Raw genomic sequence first — 27,669 nt, forward strand, 5'->3', positions numbered from 1 at the left:
AAAGTTAAACAGCTTTGTACTATATCCTTATTGGCTATATTACTGTTTTTGGATGGCCTGTTCAAATCTCCCATTTTTCTTCTGAGGTTATCTTTTCTTATTGGTTTATAAATATATGTGTTATGATAACAGAGTGTTATTTCGTAGTTTCCCTAGCTTGGTTTTTCTCATGTTCTTCTGAGCACCAGTTTGAAGTCAAGCAGTACTAGGAGTTCAATTCTACCCAACGGCAAAAGAAAACCTCTGCCCAGGGCCCAGGTGGGCGGGGCCAGCGTGTCCCGGACAGGTTGGCCCCGCCCCATCCCACGCATCCACTCTCGAGGGGGCAGGGCCAAAGGACGCTCCCTCTGTGCGCGCAGTTGCCATAGCAGCCTTGGGGCGGGAGGCTGGAGTTTCCCAGCTTCTGCACCTGAGGAGAAACGAAACCGAGAGAGCCGAGATCTCGGCGCTGCGAGAGTCGCTGGCGTGCGTAACGTTGACGTGTGACGCCAGCCGGGCCTTGAGGCGCATGCGCGAGCGTGTGTCAGAGTTCTCGGGCCGTCGTCTGCCGACTTTCGGCGGCGGCGCAGCCTGGAGGAGTGCTTCTGCTCCGTGTGTCCTGCAGCACTAGAGTAAGGAGGGCAGGTCCCTGCCTCCTTCCCGGCCTCCCGGCGCGCCACCTCCCTTCACTGTGTCGGGGACACAGAAGGCCTGAAGGAGCGACGCTCCCGGAAATCATCCCCACGAGCGGAAGTGGAGAATGCCCTCCTCGGGTGAGGAGAGGGAGTGAAGCGCAGCCTCTGTAGAGTCTGGGGGCTGAGGTGGGCGTGAGCGAAGGTAATCCAGGCCCTGGTTCCGAGCCCGGGTCCTCCTTCGACTTTCCAGTGGGTTAGGCAGGGGCTGGAACTGAAGTTCCTCCGGGTCAGGGACCGGGCCGTTCGAATGGAGCTTGGGACTCACTTCCACCAGAGGAAACTAGGTCTTGGGTGCTCCTCGCCCAAAGTAAAGCGCTGGATACACACTAGGCATTATTTTCACCGTTGCTAGGAGGAGGAGGAGTTGGCGGAAACACTTCCAAAACTCTTTCGTTTAAGTGTTGGTTGGAGGAGTAACAATTGTATATGAGATATTGCGGGTTTTGTGTTAGGCCGGCGAATTTTGCGGGTATTCTCTTCGTGGCTTTGAGCAGGGGGTCTACATGACTCCCTACTCGACTCTGCAAAACAAGAATGGTAATACTGACCCTCGTAGCAGAATTACAGTGCCACAAAGCTCTTTGGAGTGCTTAATGAGAGGGACAGAGGAACACATACTGGAAACTTTTACCTTATATCCTGTAAACCACAAGCATTTTTGTTGTTAAGCATTGCGGTGCTAGAGTGACGTTGAAGTGCCTTGTTAAGACATTCAGAACCTAATCGGAGGAGTGCCTTTTGTGCTAATCTGATATCCCTTCAATTATTCGATAAATACTTATTGAGTGCTTACTGTGTACTGAGTGCTTACTGTTCTAACTTCTTGGAATAACTGAGTAAAGAAAACAAAGATCCCTGCCATGTGGAGCTTAGGTTGTAGTTTTGGGAAGACAGTTAACAGTAAACATAAATAAGTAAATTATGTGTTAGAAGGAAAAGAGTGCCATGGAAAAAAGAAAAAAAAATACAGCAAGGTTCTTACCTTTACTTTACCATTGGTAATGCAAGATGCAATTTTAAATTAGGATGTCAGGGTAGGCTTCACAGAGGAAGTGACACTTGAGTAAATTCTTGAAGGAGGTAGGGGAAGTAACTATGCAGATATCTGAGGGAAGAGCATTCCAGGCGGAGGGACTAACTCGTGCATAGACAGACTTTCCCCTTGCAGTGTGTCTGAGGTCTTACCTGAACAGCAAGAGAGCCTGTGTGGCTGGAACACAATTAGTAAGAGGGGTAGTATTAGAAAATGAGGTTAGAGATGGAGTGGGGGTGGAGGACAGACATCTTCAAGGGCCTTGTAAGTTACTGTGAAGACTTTGGCCCTTACTTTGAGATGGGGAGCCAGTGCAGCCCAGTTTTGAGCAGAGCAGGGATACAATCTAACTTAGGTCTTACAAAGTTACTGTGGTGGGTATGTTTCAGAATAGAATGTAGGAGGCAAGGGTAGAAGCAAAGAGACCAGTGAGAAGGCTATGGGAGTAATCCAGGAGAGAGTTGACAGTGTCTACAATCAGGAGGCTGATAGCTGGAGGTGGGTGAGAAGCATTTGGATTCTGGGAATTTGATAGTAGGAAACAATGTTTGGATAATTTGTGGATTATTGACCTGAACATTATTCAATATAATATACAATTTATATATAAATATATAATATATAATTTTGGTCTGTGTTCCACAGGTATAGTTGGGAAGAACAATGGAGTGTTTGAATCACTTTAGTTGTTTTCCTGTGAGAATAATTACCTATTAGCTTAAGTAAGATTTCAGAGCTTACCTACAACCATTAATTAATATGTGAAGTTCATGACTAAAATCAGACTTTTTCCAAAATAGAATATAGTTGAAATCTAAAAGTTGTAGTTTCCAGTTAGCAAAGTGTGAATTAGGACAGAATAACTTGTTGTAGTAAACTCTCATTTACTTTTATTTAGGATTTTAGTGAATGCCGCCTTTTTGCCATCTTTCAGAAGTTTGTCTAATATAGCTTCTAACAGTGAAAAAAAAATCTAAGGTAAGAAAAATATATTAATGGGTAACTGTGATTATCCGCAATTTTTGTGCAGTGTGTAAATATATGGTGGCAAACATGGCTAAGAAGATACTTGTTACTTTAAGAAGTTTACAAGCTAGTAGAGTAGACAGACTTATAAATAATTTTTTTAACATCTTTATTGGGGTATAATTGCTTTACAATGGTGTGTTAGTTTCTGCTATACTTATAAATAATTTAAATAAAATGTAGGGCTTCCCTGGTGGCGCAGTGGTTGGGAGTCCGCCTGCCGATGCAGAGGACACGGGTTCGTGCCCCGATCCGGGGAGATCCCACGTGCCGTGGAGCGGCTGGGCCCGTGAGCCATGGCCGCTGGGCCTGCGCATCTGGAGCCTGTGCTCCGCAACGGGAGAGGCCACAACAGTGAGAGGCCCACATACAGCTTAAAAAAATATATATAGAAGGATGAAAAAGTGTGTTAAGAGAAGAGTACAAATGCTAATAGAATACAGTCTTCTGGCTGTTATTTTGTTTATTGTATTGCCCGCTCACCTTTATCTCCCATTTTAATCTTCAGACTGGTGTAGAATGTATTGAATATGCTAAGTAAATGCAGTAGTCATGAACTGAAGCACCTATTGATTAACATTGTGCCAGCAAGTACTGTGTAATACTCATTGCTGTATCTGCTGGAATTTAGAACTTTTCCGACACTATGCCATTAAGCTTTGCTTCTTTCTCTTGTACCCCTATCCCTTTCCATTGGACAGATGTTTTTGGTTTCTTAGGCAGTGTTAGAACACAGAATGTAGGGTTACTATTTGTAATTTGTATATTCGTTAAGGATATTTCTTCAGTTTAAAATTATTCTATCAAAGTGTATTAAGTTTTTGTGCAAAAAATTAATATTTTGTAATACAAGCATGGAGCTGTCTGACCAACCATATAAAGCAGGAATCTAGTTTAGAGACCTGCCAGGGTGAACTATAGGTCAGTTTCAACATTGATCAGGAGGCTAACCTGTCAGGTACACCACAGTTGACAAGCAATATGGTGATGAGTGTTTGCTGGTAGCCTGTAAAGGCGATTTGGTACCACCAAAGTGTGTGATTTAGCAAGAGAGTGAGATCTGGACAGAGGATATATTTGGCAATTTTTGTAGGTGAGTAAGTGGGTGGTGTCAGAGAGGTCTGGTAACAGGACCAGTGCTGGGTTCAGGTGCGGGAACCTCTCCTGGAAGGAAGTGAGATTTGGAGGGAGCTAAAAAAAGCTAAAAGTCACTTGTTAGAGTTTGATCAATGGTCACGTTCAGGGATGAATCTTAGTCTAAGTAAGTGTTTGGGGCCCTGTGGGCAGTGTCTCAGTGATGGGTAGAGGAGAACTTTGGAGAGGAGCTCGGTGCGTTACTTTGGTAATAAGAGCTGCCAGTCACTGATGAATATTCTTTGGTATATGCTTTTTATATGCTAGCATGTTTTATCCTCATCTAAAAAAATGATACCTCAATTTTTTAAATAAGAAACTGAGATGTAGAGTTATTTGCCCACAGCCTCTTACTAAGCTGTAAATGGCAGTGCTGGGATTTGAGCCCAGGTCTATCGGATAGCAAAGCCTTTATTCTTTATTCCAGATTGCCTCATCATGTAATGAACTGTGCTGACATTAGTCTTCCCATTTTTTGTGGGTTGTCATGATTGTGATCCAGTTTGCTGTGGATGAGTTTTCACCCACTAATAAATTTGATTCATTTAATTGTGTGTTTTCTTTTTCTAGATTTTAATTTAATTTGAAAATGAGTAAGTACAGAAAGCTACCACTGGGTTCAAGTCCTGGGACATTCAGCCCAGATGTTCTTGCTGATATTTTTGAACTCTTTGCCAAGAACTTTTCTTATGGCAAGCCACTTAACGATGAGTGGCAGTTACCAGATTCCAGTGAGATTTTCACCTGTGACCACACGGAATTCAATGTGTTTCTTGATTTGAAGAGCTCCCTAAATGAAGTGAAAAACCTACTGAGTGATAAGAAATTGGATGAGTGGCATGAGCACACGGCTTTCACTAATAAAGCTGGGAAAATAATTTCTCATGTGAGAAAATCTGTGAATGCTGAACTTTGTACTCAAGCATGGTGTAAGTTTCATGAAATTTTGTGTAGCTTTCCACTTATTCCACAGGAAGCTTTTCAGAAGGGAAAACTGAATTCTCTACACCTTTGTGAAGCTCCTGGAGCTTTTATAGCTAGTCTCAATCACTACTTAAAATCCCATCGATTCCCCTGTGATTGGAGTTGGGTGGCTAATACTTTGAATCCATACCATGAAGCAAATGACAATCTTATGATGATTATGGATGACCGACTTATTGCAAATACCTTACGTTGCTGGTACTTTGGTCCAGATAACACCGGCGATATCATGACCTTGAAATATCTGACTGGACTTCAGAATTTCATAAGCAGCATGGATACCATTCACTTGATCACTGCAGATGGAAGTTTTGATTGCCAAGGAAACCCAGGTGAACAAGAAGCTTTAGTCTCTTCTTTGCATTACTGTGAAGCTGTCACTGCTCTGATGACTCTTGGAAGTGGTGGCTCTTTTGTTCTGAAGATGTTTACTTTGTTTGAACATTGTTCCATAAACCTGATGTACCTGCTAAACTGTTCTTTTGACAAAGTCCATGTTTTCAAACCTGCTACCAGCAAGGCAGGAAACTCAGAAGTCTATGTGGTATGTCTCTACTATAAGGGAAGAGAGGCAATCTATCCTCTTTTATCTAAGATGGTGCTGAATTTTGGGCCTGAAATGACCAGGAAAGCTCTCTTTCCCCATCACATGATTCCCGAATCTTTTCTTAAAAGACATGAAGAATGTTGTGTGTTCTTTCATAAATACCAGCTAGAGACTATTTCCGAGAACATTCGTCTGTTTGAGTGCATGGGAGAAGGGGAAAAAGCAAAGCTGAATAGTTTAAGGGACTATGCTGTTCAGTATTTCATGCAAAAGTTTCAATTGAAGCCTCTTTCCAGAAATAATTGGCTAGTGAAAAAATCTAATATTGGTTGTAGTACAAATACAAAATGGTTTGGGCAGAGGAACAGATATTTTAAAACCTACAATGAAAGGAAAATGCTGGAAACCCTTTCATGGAAAGATAAGGTGGCCAAAGGGTACTTTAATAGTTGGGCTGAAGAACATGCTGCATATCATCCTGGGCAAAGTGCTCTTTTAGAAGGGACAGCTTCCAATCTTGAGTGTCACTTATGGCAGATTTTACAGGGAAAGAAACTGCCAAGGGTAAACTGTTCTCCTTTCTGTGATGGTGAAATTTTAAAGGCTCTTAATGAAGCAATTGAAAAGTCATTGGGAGGAGCCTTGAATTTGGATTCCAAGTTTAGGCCAAAACAGCAGTATTGTTGTTCTTGTCACATTTTTTCTGAAGAATTGGTATTTTCTGAGGTGTTTAGCCTTACAAAATGCCTTCAGGCTGAGCAGGATGTAGAACCCAGCAACCAAGTAAAGTGCCTGCTTGTGGGTTTTCCAGCTCTCCAACATGTCAAAATACATATACCATTGGAAGTTCAGCTCTTGGAATCAGCTGAACTCATGACTTTTAGCTGTTCATTGCTTCATGATGGAGACCCAGCTTACCAGCAGTTATTTTTGGACTGCCTTCTACATTCATTGCAGCAGCTTCATACAGGAGATATTATGATTTTGCCTGTACTTTCTTGTTTTACAAGATTTATGGCTGGTTTGATCTTTGTACTCCACAGCTGTTTTAGATTCATCACGTTTTCTTGTCCCACCTCTTCCGAGCCCCTGAAGACTTGTGCAGTTCTGCTTTGTGTTGGTTATCAAGACCTTCCAAACCCAGTTTTCCAGTATCTACAGAATGTGAATGAATTGTTGAGCGCTTTGGTTAACTCTGATGCACCCCAGCAGGTTTTACAGTTTGTGCCAATGGAGGTGCTCCTTAAGGGCACACTACTTGATTTTTTGTGGGATTTGAATGCTACCATTGCTAAAAGGCATTTGCATTTGATTATTCAAGGAGAGAGAGAAGAAATCATCAGCAGCCTTCAGTTATGAAGTTGAACTTGTCCTTTCTGAGATTTAACTTCATGGCATCTTTCAGTTTCCACTGGTATTGCATCCCTTTGTATTGATTTAAAACCTTTTATTTTGAGGAAAGGACAACTTTTGCATCATTTAAAGTTTCATTTTTTCTGGAAAGCCATCAGCTAGTTCTAACCTCTAGGGTATATACACTCACAGACATAGAGTTTTCTATGTGGTAGAATATATGCAGTGATGATATTCAACCTCAAACATGAGAAGTGTGTATGAGCTTGGGGTGGACACACCCATGCTTGCATATGCAGTTTATGCAGTTGGTCTTATTTATCTGCTTAAGATTTGCACCTGTGTGCCTTCATTCAGATTAGATTTTTTTTTCCAACTAATTTTCTTTCAGTGGCTAATACTGTTACTGAATTGATAGAGGTCTTTGATGAAAGGAGGTGAGCCACTACTCAGCAACAGTAATTTCCTTTAATATTGACCATGTCAGTTATGGATATGTGGAATTCATCATGCCAGACATCTTGATACATGCCATTCATTGCCTTTAGGCCATTGATCCAGTTTACTTCTGTGGTTTAAATGAAGCTACTGTGCTGTTTTATAAATATTTTACTTAACCACAACCATCCAACTAGAAAGGATATCAAGACAGCTTCGAACCAAAGATCATGTTTAAAAAAATGAAAAATTATTGTGTCTAAAACACTCCTATATGAGTAAAAAGTTTCACTTAGCAATGGTATGTAATTTTTAACTTCTGGGAAATAATCTGTGAACAGAAAGATTTTTTTAATTTGCAAAGTAATGTTTATGGTCTCATAATGTGGACATGTGAATGTGATGAATGTAGTGAGTACTGAAGAGAAATTTTAACACTTTCAGAATGATGGTATAACATTAAAATTTTTTTAATTTTCATTAATTCTTTTTTTCAGTATGAAAGTAGCACTTTACCAGAAGATTAACCATGAGATCGTTACTTTATCAATTATGTTTGATTTCTTTTGAATTATATGTATTTGTCAGTATAAATGGGCTATTCTGGCCAACTGAATTAAGCAGATCTTTGTTACTTTGAAATTCTGCACAGTGAAGAATATGTGTATTGTCACATGTGCATTTTAGACATTTTTGTTAGTTATATGAAAAGTAAACATATTCTTTGATGTATTTGGTTGACAAATATTAACCTGAATTTTTTCATGTTCTTTGCTATTTTGAGTTCCATTATAGATTTATGAATAAAGTCATTAGCAGAGAGATTTTGTGTTCAGTTTTTTAAAGAGAATCATGGGGAAGTTAAAAATATAACTTGGAAACACATTTTTTTAAAGGAAGGTTTGAATGGGAGTTAATGTTCCTTCATTTCCTCTGATTTGTATTCATTAAAATTTAGTCCTTAATATTGCAATATTTATGGAAGCTCTGCTTCAGGAAAGAAATTGAATACTTAAGGGAGGGAGGAAGAGGGTAGATGTACTTCTTGTCAGGGAGGGTGTGGAGTACTAGAGGTAGATTTCTGAAAGAAATGTGATTTTCTTCTTGTGACTTTATGGAAGCTTTTATAGTTGTATAATGGTAGAAGTCTGATAGAAAAATTGGTTACCAAGAGAGAATCAAAAACCACTCTGGGGAAACCATTTTGCGCTTAAATAGTCTTTATGCCTTGGTTGATTTGGTCCAGTACAATGACTCAGTTTGTTTTTACTTGTTTTAACTATTTGATTAGAATGAAGTTGAAAGCCTAGGTCCAGGTTCTGGTACTAACACTTTCTTTTAAGCCCCTCAAATAAGTATTGAATGCTTAGTTGTTTTTAACATTAACCTGTGTTGGAATACGTAACATACCTGGTGTATGTTAGAGTGTATTTTGGTTTTTAATCCAGTGTTTGGGATCAGTTGCTGTTCATCTGGTTTATTGGATTCAGATTTGCTCTAGAGGTGAGATACAACTGGAGGAAAGTTCATATTGAACCGGATGTAGCTGACGGGTACCAATGATTTATAAGAATTTCTCTTTAAGAAAAAGGGAAGGAAAAATGCTGTCTGAAAAATGAATAAAAAAATAGAGGAGGACCATAAGATGAGAGATGATTTGTATAGTTTATCAAGTTAGTTACTGTTCTTAAAAAAATTCTTTTTAGTAGATTTTGAGATTTTTAACTTAATTGTGATGCTGTTTATTTATTTATTTATTTATGGCTGCGTTGGGTCTTCGTTCCTTCGTGTGGGCTTTCTCTAGTTGTGGCGGCGGGGGGAGCTACTCTTTGTTGCGTTGTGCGGGCTTCTCATTGCGGTGGCTTCTCTTGTTGCGGAGCACAGGCTCTAGGTGCGTGGGCTTCAGTAGTTATGGCATGCAGGCTCAGTAGTTGAGGCTCACGGGCTCTAGAGCGCCGGCTCAGAAGTTGTGGCATGCGGCCTTAGTTGCTCCGCGGCATGTGTGATCTTCCCAGACCAGGGATCAAACCCGTGTCCCCTGCATTGGCAGGCGGATTCTTAACCACTGCACCACCGGGGAAGTCCCAATTGTGATGCTTTATGAAAGGAATTTTTAACAGCCAGAAAATTTAAACATCACAAATGTGTTTCCTAACAAACTTAGAGAAAGAGGTCTTGCACATTTACTTTCTTCAGTATTGATTTTTGTTCTCCCTAAGAGAAAAGTCAGTTTTGTATTTTAGTGAGGGCTTTTATATATTACCCTAATGTCACATAAATATTTAAATGTGTTAAAAGTATCTTTTCTGAATAAATTTAAAATCCAAATTTGTGGACTTTCTCTATCTTTAATTATTTTGTTTAAAAAGATTTGCATTAAAAATTTTTTTCTACTCCAAAGATCTTGGAGTGTAATGAAAGAAGCAAGATATTAGGATAGTTGGAAAAAGCATGTTTATTATGCTTTTGTTATTTTACTTATCTTTGATGAGAATACTGGGTCTTTTAAATATTTAAACCTTATCTTTTATTTCCAGATGAGATCATTAATTGAATAGTTTTAACGTTAGTTACGGTACTGTTATATGTGGTATGGGTATATGAAATCAGTTAATACCTCACATTTTTAGAAATGAAAATATTGATTATAAACCCAATCAAAATCTTATTTTCCATGTTTAAATATTTAATACTTTTCATTGATTTTTTAAAAAGGGCAACATATTTCGTTTAGTGTATTTTTGCGTTTGAAGGTGAAAGTACGAAAAAGGAGATTTTTAGTTTTGTTTCAGTTTTTAAAATTGTCTCAAGCAGTAAATGATTATTACTTTTTATAAAACCAGTACCTCCTTACAAAGATTTTAACCAAAGCATGAGAGGTTTTCTGTTAATTTTTATGTTCTAAAAAAATAAAAACATTTACTAATTACACTGGTACAATTACGTCTTAAATTTCCTTTGTAATCTGTTTAATACAATTTGAACAAAACTTAGACTTAATATAGATATTATCCTTTATTAAAATGATGAAAAATTATTATACTTAGATGGTACAGATAGCCAAGGCCTGGCTGAAAATTTGTTTACAATATAGTTATTATTGAAAAGAGAGACTCAATTATTTGATAATAGGCCTCCCCACCTTTTTTTTTTTTTTAAGTTAGATTAAAACTTATTTCTGGATGATCTTAGTAGAACTAACTATAAAACAAAAATTTCAATATTTCCTAATAAATTTCTATTTGGATGGTAAATGTTTTTCCGGTTGGCCTAATGGCCAAGTAGCAAAAAACTAAAAACTTGATACTACATATAGTCACTTATAATATGTTGGTATGTTTTAGGGCATGTAATTAAAACAATAATCCTCAATGAATTTGTAATAAGTTATTTATTATTTTGTGCTTCCAATCAATGCATTCTTTAGTTTATATAAAATAGTTTATATAAAATTTTTGAATAAGAAGGGATTCCCCTGCCCTCCCCCCCCATTCTGTTATTTGTTTTTTCTTAGTTTTGGTCAATACAGAAAATGAAGGTAATTTATCTTTGGATAAGTACAAGTTTATACTGGAATGTTTTGGGAAGAGGTGAAGCTGCTTTATAGCCACAGATATGGAAGATGCCAACTGTTCTTTACTAGTGAAAATATTTAGAAATTATCTGTCACTGAGCATAGGTTTGCATTTAATTTCACTCAATTGAAAATTTTATTTAAAAGTGTAATCTGCTTATGTTCATATATAGGTTGCATACTCATTTACAAATTGTACCCATAATAGTGTTTTTCTAATTTTCTCAAGATCTTGACCGTTGTGTTTTTACAGAGTGTCTTAATAGATTAACTAGGTGTAATCATTCTATATTCATTTATACCAAGTGCAGGAGCATCAGTTTAGCCTGTTACCAGGGATTTAATAATATTTAATATTGCAGCCACATTGTTGATTTGTGGCTTAAATTTGTTATGATATAGTTAAGGAACACATTTGTAGAGATTGTTCTTTTTCTCTATGTACACTATGCTAAAAAGATACTTTTATTTTGAAAAGTCTACATATCTTTGTGGATAAACCTATTTTGTTTACATGTATATCTACATCTTTTTTCTCTTTAAGGGTTTAGGATTTAAGATTGTGTGCATCAACACCAAATTAATTTACTGGGCAAGACAGATGTGCTTTTATTGTCTAGACTTTTGGGAGTTCTATTCTGTTTCCAGTGAACTCCAGGACTGAAAATTTAGTTTTTATACTAGACTAGCTGAGAAAATTCAAAACAAGCACAGATATCCTAATGAATTTCTTTTTTTTTTTTGTTAGCGTAAACATCATTCCTGCAACTATCCTGTAACTCAAGTAATGTTAATCTCGTCCTGGAGCTGTTTTTATTTCACTTACTGCTTGGGTCATTCAATTTGAAAATTTTTGATTGATTGATTTTTCTGCTCTCTGGAACATTTTATTTGCAGTATTATATATATATATATTTTATTGAGGTATAGTTGATGTACAATATTATATAAGTTTCAGGTGTACAACATAGTTGAGAATTTTTAAAGATTATATTCCATTTGAACATTACTTACATTGTTCTTTCTTTTTTTTCTCCATTCTCTCATTTTCTTGCCAGAATTATAAACTCAAGGGCAAGGCACTATGACATATACTTATTTTGTATCTAATATTGTCAATATAGGCGTCTATAGAATACTATTTGATTTTGTGTTTTTATTATAGAAAACTTTCAAACATATACAACATTAAAATTAGATAACAGCCCCCCCCATACCCTCACCCAGTTACCATAACTATCCACATTTTTCTGAACTAATTTTATCCTCCACTTTTTTTTTTGGAATATTTTGAAGCAAATTCATGAAATATCTCTAACAGATATCACACCTAACAAAATATCATCCAATACTTAGTCTGTGTTTAATTTTTCCAGATTGTCTCAAAAATGGCTTTTTACAGTTGACTCAAATAAGGATCCAAATAAGGCTCACACATTGCATTTACTTAATATGTCTCCAAAGTCTCTCCATCTATTGAGTCCCTCTCCCAACATTTTCTTTTCCATGCTAATTTAACTGTCCTGTAGTTTTCCACATTCTGGGTTTGGCTGATTATTTTATCTTTTAACTTGTATATATGCCACACATTGTCTATAAAATGGTAGTTAGATCTAGAGAATTGATTGCTTTTGGCAAGGATACTTCATAAGTGGTGTTGTGTACTTCCTTTTCTATCATGCCACAAAGCACAAAATGGCTGGTTTCCCCCTCTCAGTGACATTAGGGTTAGTCAGAGATTCAGATATCAATTTTATTTTTACACTACTAAGTTTTCTATCAATCTTCCACTTAATAGCATTAGCTTCTATTGAATATTGATTTTTAGCTCTATTAGGGGTTGCAAATTAGTGGTTTTCTGACCACATTTCTTCTGTACTAATTGGACTTTATAATATGTTCTTGAGGTCATCAACTATTTGTTTCTTCCTGAAGCAGTTTGTTCAGAAAAAGCTGGAGAAATGCTTAAGTTTTAAAAAATTTAATTTTTTTATTGAGGTATAGTTGATTTGCAATATTGTATTAGTTTCAGGTATACAACATAGTGATTCAAAATTTTTATAGTTTATATACTCCATTTATAGTTATTATAAAATATTGGCTATATTCCCTGTGCTGTACAATATATCCTTGTAGCTTATTTATTTTATACGTAGTAGTCTGTATCTCTTAATCCCCTACCCCTATTTCCCCCTCCCCTCTTTCCTTTCCCCACTGGTAACCACTAGTTTATTCTCTATATCTGTCACTCAGTTTCTTTTTTATTATATTCACTAGTTTAATTTTAGAGTCTACATATAAATGATAACATTCGGTATTTGTCTTTCTCTGCCTGACTTATTTCACTAAGCATAATATTCTCTAGGTTCATCCATGTTGCTGCAAATGGCAAAATTTCAGTCTTTTTTATGGCTGAGTAGTATTGCGTTGTATATGTATACCACATCTTCTTTACCCACTCATATTGATGGGCACTTAGGTTGCTTCCATATTCTTGGCTATTGTAAATAATGCTGCTATGGACTTTGGGGTGCATGCATATTTTTAAATTAGTGTTTTTGTTTTCTTTAGATAAATACCTAGGAGTGGAATTGATGGATCACATGATAGTTCTATATTTAGTTTTTGAGAACCCTCCATACTGTTTTTCATAGTGGCTACACCAATTTACATTCCTACCAACAACGTACAATGGTTCCCTTTTCTCCACGTCCTTGCCAATATTTGTTACATGTGGTCGTTTTGATGATAGCCATTCTGACAGATGTGAGGTACCTGAGATCTCGTTGTGGTTTTGATTTGCGTTTCTCTGATGATTAGCCATGTTTGGCATCTTTCCATGTGCCTGTTGGCCATCTGTATGTCTTTGGAAAAATGCCTGTTCAGATCTTCTGCCCATTTTAAAATTAGGTTGGTTGGGTTTGTTTTGGTATCGAGTTACATATTTCAGATATTAATCCCTTATTGGTCATATCATTTGCAAATACCTTCTCCCATTCAGTAGGTTGTTTTTTATTTTGTTGATGGTTACCTTTGCTGTGTAAAAGCTTTTAAGTTTAATTAGGTCCCATTTGTTTGCTTCTGTTTCCTTTGCAGTAGGAGACAGATCAAAAAATATATATTGCTACAGTTTATATCAAAGAGTGTTCTGCCTATATTTTCTTCTAGGAGTTTTATGGTTTCTGGTCTTATAAATGCTTAATTTTAAAAAACACTTTATCAGTTTTCAGATAAGTAAGTTGGTGTCTTAGCAACCTCCAGGGGTGACAAAAATTTTTTTTGCAGTTGTTTTTTTAAACTATCTCTAGGACCTCATGGGTGGTTATATATTTGATGTATCTTTTTTTTTTTTTTTTTTGCGGTATGCGGGCCTCTCACTGTTGTGGCCCCTCCCGTTGCGGAGCACAGGCTCTGGACGCGCAGGCTCAGTGGCCATGGCTCACAGGCCCAGCTGCTCCGCGGCATGTAGGATCCTCCCGGACCAGGGCACGAACCCGTGTCTCCTGCATTGGCAGGCGGACTCTCAACCACTGCGCCACCAGGGAAACCCTATTTGATGTATCTTAATCAATTACCATTATTGTTCTCACTTGATGCTTGAATTATCCTATTTGACATGGGTGTGTGGGAGAGAGACTCCTTCAAGTTGATACTATGTCATTTTTTACATAATTCAAACAGTCTTTGATACTTTCTGGCACAGCATGTGCCAGTTTCATCTTTTATATTTTCTGCCTAGACCTGATGTCATCCTGACCTTAGTGGGAATGTCTGCAGTGCTGTGGTTCTCAAGATTTTTGGTGTCAAGACCCCTTTATGCTCTTAAAAATTATTGAGTAATCCAAAGAACTTTAGTTTATGGGAGTTTATCTGTTGATATTTTCCATATCAGAAATTAAAACTGAGAAAAATTTTGTTTGTTAATTCAAAAATAATGATAAAACCATTATATGTCAATATAAATATTTTTATGAAAAATAACTTAAAAAACAAAAGTTAGAAGCATGGCATTGTTTACATTTTTGCAAATCTTTTTTTTTTGTCTTTATAATAGAAGATGGCTAGAATCTCATATCTGTTCTTACATTCAGTCTGTTGTGACACAGTTTTGATTGAAGTACTTAAAATCTGGCCTCACATGACTATGTGATTGAGAAATGGAGGAGTATTTAACAACCTCTTTATGTAATTATGGATATTCTTTGATGCTACTCTAGAATGTGACAGGTAATAGTTTCTTAAAAGTCGGTTGCAATGAAGAATCTTAAACTATATTAATAACATTTTATACTCTGTTACACTAACATCCACTGGTCTGTCTTGCACTTTGAGAGGGTCACTTACCCACATGTGGTTTTGTAACACCGTGAATTTGTCATTTGGAAAATATCAGTTCATTGAATTTTGTACATCTTGCAAATGTTGACACATTTGATTATATGGTATCAAAAATAAATCACATTTTTAAACATCCCCACTAATCTCATCAGAGAAATCTAAGTACTGAGAAGCTGTCACGCTCACAGTGGTGGACAAAATTTTTCTAAAATTCTGATTTTCACTTGAGTGCTTGAATTTTATCATGGCAGCAAATATTGTCAGTTGTTTTCCTTGAAGTGACAGCTCACTTTATCAATTTTTGAGAAAATATCTGTCAAAAATACTCAAGTCTGAATAACTATAGTTTGTCTGCTGGTGGTTCTTTAAAGTGAAAATGGTGTTCCATGAAAAATGCACCACTTCGGTTTACAACTCAGTCCACAAATGCTTCCTGGAGACAGCCATCCTACTTGGATATGCAGCAGAAGTGCTTCATGTGTAGTTCTCATTTCTTCACCTAGAATATTAAAGACATACTCAAGGATTGAGACAATAAAATTCCTCGTGTTTACTACTTCATCAAAGGTATTCATAGGTAAAAATGGCTTCCCCTCCCCCCACTATGATATGTGTGATGAAGAATGACTACTAGTATAGTTTGTTGCCACTACCATGATTTGTGCTAAGACACCAGCAATTTTGCCCACTGCTTTTGCATAACATTCACTAGTAACATAGTGAAAAGGGGAAATAATGTCTTGGTTGGGTCCACATACCACACTTTGAGAGCTGGAGCTCAGGTGTTTCCCCATTATATCAGCTGCTGAGCTTTTAAAAGTTTATTTCATTATTTTTATTTATATTAATGAGGTGTTCCTATTTTTGAGGCTTTTAAAAACATAAATGAGTGTTCAATTTTCCATTTTTTTAAATCTGTGAAGATAAGCATATTTTTCTCTTTAGCTCTGTTAATATGATTAGTTGTATTAGTGGATTTCCCAATATTGAACTCCTCTTAACATTTCTGAAATAAGCACTGCTTGATCTTGATGGATTATTGGATTCTGTTTGCTAATAGTAGTTACAATATTTGCATTAATATTTATAAGTGAAATTGGTCTGTAGTTTTATTGAGCAGTATTTATCTGGTTTTGGAATCAATTTTATATTTGCTTTATAAAAATAATTTGGATGTTTTCTTTTTTTCCCCTGTGCACTGAAGGAGTGTAAATTGCATTTGCATCATCTGATCTTTAAGCTTTGGTAGACTGCTTTGTGAAACAAGCTGAGCCTGGTGTATTTTTGGCAGGGGAACTCATTTATGATTTCCTTTATTTCTTTTTACAAAATTCATTTGTTTAGAGCTTTTGTTTCTATTCGTGTCAGTTTTGGTATATTTACTTAGAGTGTTACTTACTTCATCTAAATTTTATTAAAATTTTTTTTTCCATAAAATTGTACAGGGTAGTCTCATGATTTAAAAAAATTTCCTGTTTTGGGTTAGTTTCTTTTGTGTGTTTGTACTTTCTTTTCAAAATCAGGTTAACTATTTCTACTTTGTTGATTAATTTTCAAAGAACCAGCTTTTTTGGTTTACTTTCTGTTTTTTCTGTTTCTAACTCATCAATTTCTGCTTTATTTTTTAAAATTGGCATATAACATTGTATTAGTTTCAGGTGTACAACATAATGGTTCAGTATATGTATATATTGCAAAACGATCACCACAATAAGACTGGTTAGCATTCATCCACATACATAAGTTACAAATTTTCTGTTTCTTACGATGAGAACTTTGAAGATCTACTCTCCTAGCAACTTTCAAGTATACAGTAGAGTATTTTTAATTACAGACAGTTGACTCTTGACCAACAGGGGTTTGAACTGTGCAGGTTCACTTACATGTGGATTTCTTTCACTAAATGTGTATTATATACATACACTATACTGTCCGTAGTTGGTTGAATCCATGGATGTGGAAGTGTGTATAAGGAAGGCTGAATATAAAGTTATACTTGAATATTTGACTGCATCGAGCATTGGTGCCCCTAATCCCTGACTTGTTCAAGGGTCAACTGTATATGTATTAACCTCCACCTCTGCCAACCACCAACCTATTCTCTGTATCAATGATCTCACTTTTTAATTTTTTATATTCTACATGTAAGTAAGATCATACGGTATCTGTCTTTCTCTGACTTACTTCAATTAGCACAATGCTCTCAAGGTCCATCCATGTTGTCACAAATGGTAGGATTTCCTTCCTTTTTTATGGGTGAATAATATCGCATAATGCATACTGCATTTTCTTTTTCTTTCAAATTGAAATATATTTAATGTATAATATGTTAGTTTCAGTTGTATTACATAATGACTTTACATTTGCATACACTATGAAATGATCACCACAATAAGTCTAGTCTTGTAACTGTCCATATGCAAAGTTCTCACAATATTATTGACCATATTCCTTATGCTGTATATTACATCCTCATGACTTATTTATTATATAACTGGAGGTTTATACTTTTTTTTTTTTGCGGTACGTGGGCCTCTCACTGCTGTGGCCTCTCCCGGCGCGGAGCACAGGCTTCGGACGCGCAGGCTCAGTGGCCATGGCTCACGGGCCCAGCCGCTCCGTGGCACATGGGATCCTCCTGGACTGGGGCACGAACCCGCGTCCCCTGCATTGGCAGGCAGACTCCCAATCACTGCGCCACCAGGGAAGCCCGAGGTTTATACTTTTTAATCCCCTATACCTATTTCACCCTCACTTCTATTTCTGGCAGCCACCTGTTTGTTCTCTTTATCTATGAGTCTGTTTTCATTTTGTTTTGTTTGTTTTGTTATTTTAGATTTCACATAGAACTGAGATCATGAGGTATTTGTTTTTCTCTGACTTACTTACTTTACTTAGCTTATTTAATACCCTCTAGATCCATCCGTGTTGTCTCAAATGGCAAGGTTTTTTTATGGCTTAGTAATATTCCATTGTATATATATACCACATATTCTTTATCCATTCATCTGTTGATGGACACTTAGCTTGCTTCCATATCTTGGCTATTCTAAATAATGCTGCAATGAACACTGGAGTGAATACATATATCTTTTTGAAATAGTGTTTCTGTTTTCTTCGGGTATATACCCTGAAGGGAAATTGCTGGATCATATGGCAGTTCTATTTTTAATTTTTTGAGGAAACTCCATAGTGTTTTCCATAGTGGCTGCACCAATTTACAATCTCACCAACAGTGCACAAGGGTTCCCTTATCTCCACATCCTTTCCAACACTTGTTTTTTGTTGTCTTTTTGATAACAGCCATTCTGATAGGTGGGAGGTGATATGTCCCTGTGGTTTTGTGATCATCTATTGAGATGATCATATGATTTTTTATCCATTTTGTGAGTGTGGTGTATCGCATTGATTGATTTGCAGATGTTGAACCATCTTTGCATCCCTGGAATAAATCCTACTTGATCATGGTGTATGATCACTTTTAATGTATTACTGAATTTGGTTTATTGAGGTTTTTGCATCTATGATTATCAGGGATATTGGCCTATAATTTTCTTTTCTTGTGGCATCCTTGTCTGGTTTGGTATCAGGGTAATGTTGGCCTCATAAAATGAGTTTGGAAGTGTTTCTGTTCTGTTGTTTTGGAAGAGTTTGAGGACTGGTATTATTTCTTCTTTAAATGTTTGGTAAAAATCACTAGTGAAGCCATTTGCTCCTGGACTTTTGTTTATTAGAATGTTTTTGATTACTCATTCAATCTCCTCACTAGTAATCTGTCTGTTCAGATTTTCTATTTTTGTGATTCGGTCTTGGTAGTGTTTTTAGGAATTTACCTATTTCTTCTACATTGTTAAATTTGTTGGTGTACAATTGTTTATAGTAGTCTCTTATAATCCTTTGTATTTCTGTGATATCAATTATAACGTCTCCTCTTTTATTTCTGATTTTATTTATTTGAGTCCTCTCTTTTTTTATCTTGATGAGTCTAGCTAAAGGTTTATCAATTTTATCTTTTCAAAAACCAGCTCTTGATTTCATTAATCTTTTCTATTGTGTTTTTAGTCTCTATTTCATTTATTTCCACTCTGATCTTTGTTATTCCCTTCCTTCTACTAACTTTGGGCTTCATTTCTTCCTCTTTTTCTAGATGCTTGAGGTATAAAGTTAGATTATTTTTTTGAGATTTTCTTATTTCTTGAGGTAGGCATTTATTACTATGAACTTCCCTCTTAGAACTGCTTTTGTGGCATCCCATGTTTTTGTATGTTGCATTTCCATTTTTATTTGCCTTAAGGTATATTTTGATTCCTCGTTTAATTTCTTTTTTAACTCACTGGTTGTTCAGTAGCATGTTGTTTAATCTCTCCATATTTGTGAATTTTCTAGTTTTCTTCTTATAATTGATTTCTAGTTGCATACCATTGTGGTTGGAGAAGTTGCTTAATATGATTTCTGTCTTCTTAAATTTATTAATACTTGTTTTGTGGCTAACATATAATCTATCCTGGAGAATGTTCCATGTGCACTCGAGAAGAATGTGTATTCTGTTGTTTTTGCATGGAATGTTCAGATACATTTGACAAGTCCTTCTAGTATAACGTGTTATTAAAGGTCAGTGTTTCCTTTTGATTTTCTGTCTGAATGATCTATCCATTAATGAAAATGGAGTATTAGAGTCCCCTATTATTCTTGTATTGCTATCTATTTCTCCCTTTATGTCTGTTAATATTTGCTTTATATATTTAGGTGCTCTTTTGTTGAGCATGTAAATATCTTTCATTCTTTTCTGAGGGACAGCTTAGTCTGGTAAAGGTTTCTTGGTTGGCAGATTTGTTTTTTTTTTTTCTTTTGGAAGTTTGAATATATAATCACATCACATTCTCTCTTGGACTGCAAGTTTTCTGCTGAGATATTCAGTGATAGTCTTGTGGGAGTTCTCTTGTAAGTGCCAAGCTTCCTTCTCTTGCTACGTACAAGATTTGCTCTTTTTTTATTTTTATTTTTTGCAGTTTTGTTATAATGTGTTTTGGAGAAGATCTCTTTGGGTTGAATTTGTTTGGGGACCTCTGAGCTTCATGATCTTGATGTCTAAATCTCTCCCCAGATATGGGAAATTTTTATTCATTATTTCTTTAAATAAGCTTTTTGCCCCTATCTCCCTCTCTTTTCAATCTGGGACTTCCATAATGCATAGATAATGATGATGATGGTGATTTTGGTGCCCCTTAAGTCCCTTAGGGTTTCTTCATTCCCTTTCATTATTTTTTCTTTCTACCCTTCTGACTGGATCATTTAAAATAATCTGTCTTCAAGCTCACTGATTATTTTTTTCTTCCACTTGATCGAGTCTGCTGTTGAAGTTCTTTATTGAATTCTTCAGTGCAGTTGTTGAATTCTTCACCTCCAAAGTTTCTGTTTGCTTTTTATTTATATTTTCTATCTCTGTGTTGAAATTCTCATCTTGCTCTTATATTATTTTCCCAATTTCATTAAGATGTGTATCCATAGTCTCTTGTAGCAGTCTGACCATCTTTAGAACAATTATTTTGAATTCTTTTTTGGGTAATCTGTGGATCTCTATTTCTTTGGGGTCAATTACTGGAAGTTTACTGTGTTTCTTTGGTGGTGTCATGTTTCCCTGATTCTCCATAATCCCTGTAGCCTTGTGTACGCATTTGCACATTTGAGGGATCAGTCACCTCTTCCAAACTTTATGGACTGACTTTGGTAAGGAAAGACCTTCACCTTTGGGTGGTGGCATGCTGGAGCATTTTGTGATTCTAAGTCTAGTGGTGTGGGGCACCAAGTGTGAGGGTGTGTTGTGGTTCTGGGTCCAGGAGTACATGGTGTCTTGTTAGCTCAGGCGGCTGGGTTCCACGACATTGACAATTGCATGATCCTTGGAAAGAGCTACAGGGGTCTACAGTGGCTGCAAGGGCTCCTGGTCCTCAGTGGTGCCTCTAGGTCTAGTGGCTAGGGACCAGGGCATGTGGTAGTGGTGGTTGGAGTCAGGGTATACACATACTTGGTTGTGGGGGCAGCTGCAGGTACCTGCATGGTGGCAGGGGCTGGCTGCAGACACCCGTGCAGTGGCAAAGGCCAGAGCCAGCAGCAGGGGCCAGGACCAACTGCTGTGGCTGCACGAACAGCTGTGGAGACCCTGGCTGTTGGTATGTACTCGTTTGACTAAAGGGGCAAGCCTTAGGTGAGTGCAAGGCAGTGGAGGCTAGTGATAGGAGCTGGGGCAGGCAGCTTGCAGGCACACACTTGCAGGGGCTTGCGTCAGGCCCATGTAGCAGTACAGGCCAGTGACAGGAATCAGGGCCATCTCTGGGTCCACAAGTTGCTGAGGGGGCCTTGGCTGTCTCTGTGTACTCTTGTGGCTGCAGTAACTGGCCATGGGTGTATGCACAGCAATGGGTGCATGCACAGCAATGGGGATCCGTTTTGGGGACCTAGGCTGCAGAGACTTACTAGTAGCCAGTGTGGATCCTGGGCTTTGGTGGGAGGGACTTGTGCAGATGGTGTCTTTGAACATGAAAACCTGTGAGGTGAAAATCTCAGCAGCAAAATCTTCAGGGGCCTGCAGTGAGTATGCTTGCTGTTGGTTTCCTCAGCAGCAAAAGCTGTTAGGGTACTCTGCGAGCAGTCTGCTGGGATCTGCAATGAGATCTTCAGTGATAAAAGCTGGAAAGGCGGTCTACAGTGTCCGCAAGGGCCATTGTGGTCCTCAGCAGTGAAGACTTCTGTGGTCCTCTGCAGAGCCGGCTACTGGGAACCACATTTGCTCATGCTTCAGGACTGATACTGGTAGCTCCTGCCCTTCTCTGTTCCTAGCCATCTCTAGGTATCTCAGCCTTGCTGGTCTCTGGGCAGGGTGAAAGTGAATTGGGTTCTTTGTGCAGTGCTCTGAAAGGCTGGGGAAGCTGGTTGCTCACCCCACTTTCCTTTCACTGATGAGGGAAACTTCAGGCTGAGGAGTTTCCTCTTAGCACTGAGCAGTGCCAGCCTGGGGGGTGGGATGATACAGACAAAATGAAACTATTCTTCCTACCTTTTTTTTGTGGTTATTTTCAGTTTTTTGTCTCCATTGTGTTGCTGAAGCTTCTTAAGTGGACTCCTGAGCTCTCCCAGAGCTAATTTCATTCATGGATAGGTGTCTAATTGTTATTCATTGTGTGTGTGTGTGTGGGTCTCCTACTCCACCATCTTGATGATGTCACCCTTGTCCAGTCCTTTAAAAATGTCACACTATTGTCTTTTAGGTGCATGGTTTCTAACAAGATGGCTGTTACAATTGTTACATTATTTCTCTTTAGTAATGCGTCTTTTTTTCCCCTTTGCCTTCAAGATTTTCTCTTTGTTCTGTGTTTTCAGAGGTTGAATTTGATATGTCTCCATCTTGCTTGGGTATTTATCTTGGTTGGTGGTTTAGATCTGTGGTTTGATATATGCCATTAATTTTGGAAATTCTTAGCCATTATCCCTTCAACTATTTATTTTATCGCAGTCTCTTTTTTTCCTTCTGGAATTCTAATTGAACATCTATTAGATCATTTGTTGTTGTCTTACAGTTCCTGGATGCTGTATTCTGTTTTTATTTTTAAATATTTTTTTCCTTGTTGTTCAGTTTGTATGTTTAGCAAGTTCACTGATTCTTCCCTTAGCTTTGTTAAGTCTACTAATGAGCTTCTCAATAACAGTCTTGATCTCTATTACTGTGTTTTTTTTTTTCTAGCCTCTCTTTTTTTTCCTTATAGTTTCTCTCTCTCTGCTGAAATTCCTCATTTGACAATGAGTGTTGTCTAATTTTTCCACTGGAGCCTTTGACATATTTTTCATAGTTATTTTAAATTCCCTGTCTGATAGCACCAATTTCTGTGTCATGTATGAGTCTGGTTCTGTTGATTGTTTTGTCTCTTGGCATTGTGGGTTCTTTCTCTTGCTTTTTTTGCACACCACATTACTGGTAATTTTTTTTTTTTAATAGGGGAGATAGAGAAGAAGGATCTGGGCAGGGCTCCATGCCTTTCCTGAAGCAGCTGCTCTTCCACTCCCCTAAGCCTGTACCATGAGGAGTGCTTTCTCAGGACTCTTGCCATCATTTTTTGTGAGTATCCATTGGAGTCTGCAGAGAGAGAGGCCGGTGAGTGGTGTGAAGTCCCCTTTATCTGCAGCCTTTAGAGCTCCATACTCTGTCACTAGCCTTCGCCAATTTCTTAACAATTCTAGGTGAATTCTTCTTACCAGTGTTCAAGTGCCCCAAGTAAACAAGTGCTTGCATTTCATGTCTCCCTGTAGGCATTTGTCTCTCATATTTGGGGCTAGTTGGCATTTCTTCAACTTCAGCTCTGTGATGGATCCAGGAAAAGTCATTAACTAACTAGTTCAACTTTTTTTTTCTATTATAAGGTCTTTTCCAGCTCTCAATAGCCAAGCAGAAACCCAAAACCCAAAACCCAAAACCCGATCCTTCTTTTTACCCCCTAATATCTCTACTGGTAGGATGACTCTTTGTCCTGATTTACACCAGTCTAATTATTAATAGCATCCCCCTTACATTCAAGAGTTTCTTCATTTGGAAGATAAATTGTATGATCAGCCTGTCCTTGAAAATATTACATAATGAGGTTTCACTAGGAACATATGTTAAGTTTGGATGGATTTATTTTGGATAAAAATCAAATATTGAAGGTCATTTTGGTAATATTCAAAAGGACATGAGGAGAAAAGGTGTAAATGAAAGACATCAACCAAATCCAATGTGTAGACTTTGTTTGGATCTTGTTTCAATCCAAAACAATTTTTTTTCAACAATCAGAGTCATTTGAACATGGGCTTAGGTATGAGAAGATATTAAAAAATTATTGTTATTTGGTTAAGTATTACAATGATATTATAGTTATGTTTTTTAAAAATCTTATTTGTTATAGATAAATTCTGATGTATTTGGAGGTGAAATGGTATGATAGTGGGAATTTATTTTAAAATGCTCAAAAACAAAAATAAAGGTGAAGGGTGAGAGAAATGTGATAGATAAAAACGAGAATGACAAAATATTGATAATTACTGAAGCTAGGTGATAGGTAGTTATTTTATTATCTCATCTTTATTGTATTTTTTGTCAGTTTCCATAATAAAAACTTTTAAAAAGAGAGATAAGAATATAATCAGGAATCTATTTCTTTAAAAAAAAAAGGTAATTATCCTAAAATTTAAAGTGGTAAAGGTGAACTTTTCTTGTGGCAGATCAGAGGTCAGGCAGCCCTGCCTAAAATTTCATTTGAAAACTTCCTGTGCTTCAGTGATTATTTAGCAAACCAGATAATCTGTGATATGACAGGTACAGGGAGAAGAAAAAGAAGTGAAATGCCATGGTTTCAATGTAGTTCAGTCCTGCAGACCCACACTGGACCAGGAGGAGGGAATGAACCTTGCAGATGTCTTATTAATCCTGGTTCAATTCAGTGTCTATTTCGTGCAACCTTACCTTAAGGATACGCTCTGCTATTCTTCCCTTTATCCAGGTTCTCACTGTCCCTCCATTCTCTCCTGTTTTCGTAATTTGGAGAGACAAATGCCTTGGGAAGTGGGTAGCAAGGTTATAAACTCTGAGGGACCAAGGACTGTTCACTGTTTTGAACAGTGAATGGTATACCTAGTACCATTACTGGCACATGAAAGACATTAAATAAATATTGGATGAAGAAATGAATGAATAAATTCACATTTGCTGCTTGCCACATGGAAGGGACCTACTAAATATTGTATTTGTTCAATTGACTTGTGAGTGACAGAACTGAAAAGAGAATTTTAGAGTTTTATGTGCATTTAGTGCTGGACCTCTTCAAGTGTTCGAAAGATGTCCAGATGAACAGAATTAGCCAGCGTGATGTCTGTGAATAGGCAGGGGAAATCAAATGAAGTGCAGCTTCATTGAAAATAAAAAGAACATTATGCAGTTGCATATAGGCCACCTTTCTTTCAAATGTATTTATGGGAATGATTAGGAGAGGACAGTGATTCTCTCCTCCCCTCTAAAAGTCCTTAGCTATAGTTCTGCCAAGAAATCAGGAGATTGTAATATCCTGTCCACAAAAAGTTGGTATGACAGGTACCCTTAAATAAACAGGTGTGATTAATCATGGTGCTGTTTGTTTTGATGAGCATGCAAGAGTGACAAGTTAATAATGAATCTCCAGCTCATACAGGGGAGGTGGCTATAAGGAGATGCTGTGGTTTAATTTACATCTTTGGAAGGCACTGAAGATCTAATAATCTCCCTGTCTCATCTATCAAACTAATACCCCTGATGTAGAAAAGCAAAACATTTTTAATTATTAATCTGAGAAGTAATAAAATCTTGTCTCAGATCACAAATAAATTGAGTTTCTGATGGTCTTAATAGACCCCTAGTATGTGTGATTTATTCAGATTCCAAAGCCACTGAAGACCCCTGGGAACCTTGGCTGCAAAACCATGCAAGCTGGGAACACCATGGGAATTGCCAATCCAATCAGAAGGTCTAGACCGAGGGCAGTGACTGATTTTACCTTAGATCTACCCAATAATTTATTTCACTTTCTATGTCGACTACAAATAGATTATGGAATACAAGTGTATGTGAATTTGAGATTCAGTTCTAAACAATTGCTTTTAGTTTTTGCTTTGGCTTAGTTCTGCTTATGTTAATACTTGTTCTTAAAAGATCAAAAGCTGTTTTGAAGTTTTTACTAAGTGTAGGATTTTAACCTGGCTCGAGAAACTGGGATACAGAAAGGGGAAAAAATCCTTCATGGCACGATGAGCCACTTGTGAAATCTAAACTGTGTTCAGTCTTCCAGCTCTTTGTTTCTTAAGGAGCTAAGCTATGGGGTGTATTGAATTTATTAATTTGAAAAACTGTCTCCTTATTGATACTAATAGAGAAGATATCATCTTCCTTGTTTAAAGAATGGACCATAATGGTCTCAGAGAAAGAGGAAGGTAGAATTATATGCATTTGCTGTATGTACAAGTGTATTCATTGCTCTAATTTGCTATGAAATAATTTTTATAATGAAATCAGATTATAAAGTATGATTTCTGTTCGTCTTTTTACTAATGCTGCTTATAATTTCAGCTGAATCATTGCGATGTTTAATGTACTATTATAGGAAGTAGAACATAAAAATATCCAATTCCCCCTCATCCTTCTACCTTCCTTCAGCCCTGTGGCTCACAGCTGTAAATTAAGGTTGCATTTTGTCATGTCTTCCAAGGGCACACTGACTGGCATAGAATGAGATTCACGCTTCAACTAGCATATCCATTCGACTTAGCAATTAGGAAAACACATAATATCACCCCAGATATACTTTGGCTGCTTCTGCCTGCCTCTCTTTGAGGAAGGCTATATTCTCCTGGTCAGGAGTTCAGGTTGGGCCAGGTGGGAGAAGCCTTAGAGGAAAATCTCTTCCTCCTTCGTGTTCGCCTAGCAAACATCCATTGACTCCCTTAGGTCATGGGGATGTAAGGACAAACAAGGACAGAGGCAAAGAGCACTGTATCAGTTGCCTACTGCTACTGTAACAAATTACCACAAACTTAGTGATTTAAACCACACAATTTATTATCTTCCTGCTCTGAAGTTCAGAAATCTAAAATCAAGGTATTGGCAGGTCTGTGTCCTTCTGGAGGCTCTAGGGGGAAGTCTGTTTCCTTGCCTTTTCCAGCTTCTAGAGGCTGCCTGCATTCCTTGGTTCATGGCTCCTACCTCAAATCACTTCAACTCCTGCTTCTGCTGTCGCATCTCCTACTATTCAACATATCTCCTGCTCCCTCTTATAAGGATTCTTGTGATAACATTGAGCCCAGGATAGTCCAGCATAATCTCCTCACCTTAAAACCCTTAATTTAATCACATCTGCAAAGTAGTATTTTCCACATAAGGGGTTCCAGGAATTAGGATGTGAACGTCTTTGGAGGCAGCATTATTCAGCAAGAATTTGGCATTGGACAGCTCTGCTACTCTCTTAGTTTGACTATGAAGTAAGTTTCTTCACCTCTCTGAATCTCAAGCTTCTTATCTGAGAAATGGAGTAAGTAATACCCATCTTATAGGCTTGTGTGAAGATCAAATGCCTGAAAATAATTAGCATTGTGTCTGACACATATTACTAGTTCAAGGAATGGGAAGTTAATGGATTATTGTTTTTACTATTCAGTGACGAAAGGGCACAGTCTCACCTCTTTGAGGACTTGTAAGTCTAGTGGAGAAGATAAACACGTAAACAAATCATTATAAGTCAGTGTGAGGCAGTGTTACATGGGCTATATTCGTCTCAGGCTACAAGGTCCTCCATGCATGATTTCAGTCGTTCGTTTGTAGATGATTACCTAACATGAGTTTTGAGGTGAAGAAAGGCAAAACATAAAAGGTCTGAAGCTATGACTGACGTGGAATGTCAGGTCTTGGAAGGTTGTGTATTTTTATTTTGATGATCTCATGTTTTTTCCTAAGAAAAAACTATTTCCTGCTCTTGAGATATTATGTTAACTTTCTTGGACTTAGGGTATATGCTGTTTA

General features: G+C 37.3%; 2 protein-coding genes across 5 annotated transcripts in view; both read left to right on the forward strand.

Annotated features, from left to right (window-relative positions):
- Positions 1-668: 668 nt before the first annotated feature.
- On the forward strand, positions 669-11,904 carry CMTR2 (cap methyltransferase 2). 4 transcript variants are annotated; one of them, XM_067720653.1, is made up of 3 exons: positions 669-752; positions 2,606-2,685; positions 4,438-11,904. In XM_067720653.1, exon 3 carries the CDS (start codon positions 4,457-4,459, stop codon positions 6,755-6,757), a length of 2,301 nt encoding a protein of 766 aa, XP_067576754.1. In that variant the 5' UTR covers positions 669-752; positions 2,606-2,685; positions 4,438-4,456; the 3' UTR covers positions 6,758-11,904. The 4 variants fall into 4 exon arrangements, with proteins under 4 accessions (XP_067576754.1, XP_067576755.1, XP_067576753.1 ...); XM_067720652.1 differs by having other exon boundaries at positions 679-816; XM_067720654.1 differs by lacking the exon at positions 2,606-2,685 and having other exon boundaries at positions 671-752.
- Positions 691-27,669, forward strand: part of HYDIN (HYDIN axonemal central pair apparatus protein) — a 433,808-nt gene continuing 406,829 nt past the window's right edge. Inside the window, exons 1-2 of the mRNA XM_067720656.1 lie at positions 691-816; positions 23,092-23,247. The gene's annotated coding sequence lies outside the window, so the exon portion shown is untranslated. The remainder of the gene's footprint in view (positions 817-23,091; positions 23,248-27,669) is intronic.

Source organism: Pseudorca crassidens, chromosome 20 (assembly GCF_039906515.1).
Source record: "Pseudorca crassidens isolate mPseCra1 chromosome 20, mPseCra1.hap1, whole genome shotgun sequence".
Lineage (NCBI taxonomy): Eukaryota > Metazoa > Chordata > Mammalia > Artiodactyla > Delphinidae > Pseudorca > Pseudorca crassidens.

What these genes read in the sequence shown, in the direction of transcription:
- CMTR2 (XM_067720653.1), top strand. Translation starts at nt 4,457, where the DNA reads ATGAGTAAGTACAGAAAGCTACCACTGGGTTCAAGTCCTGGGACATTC.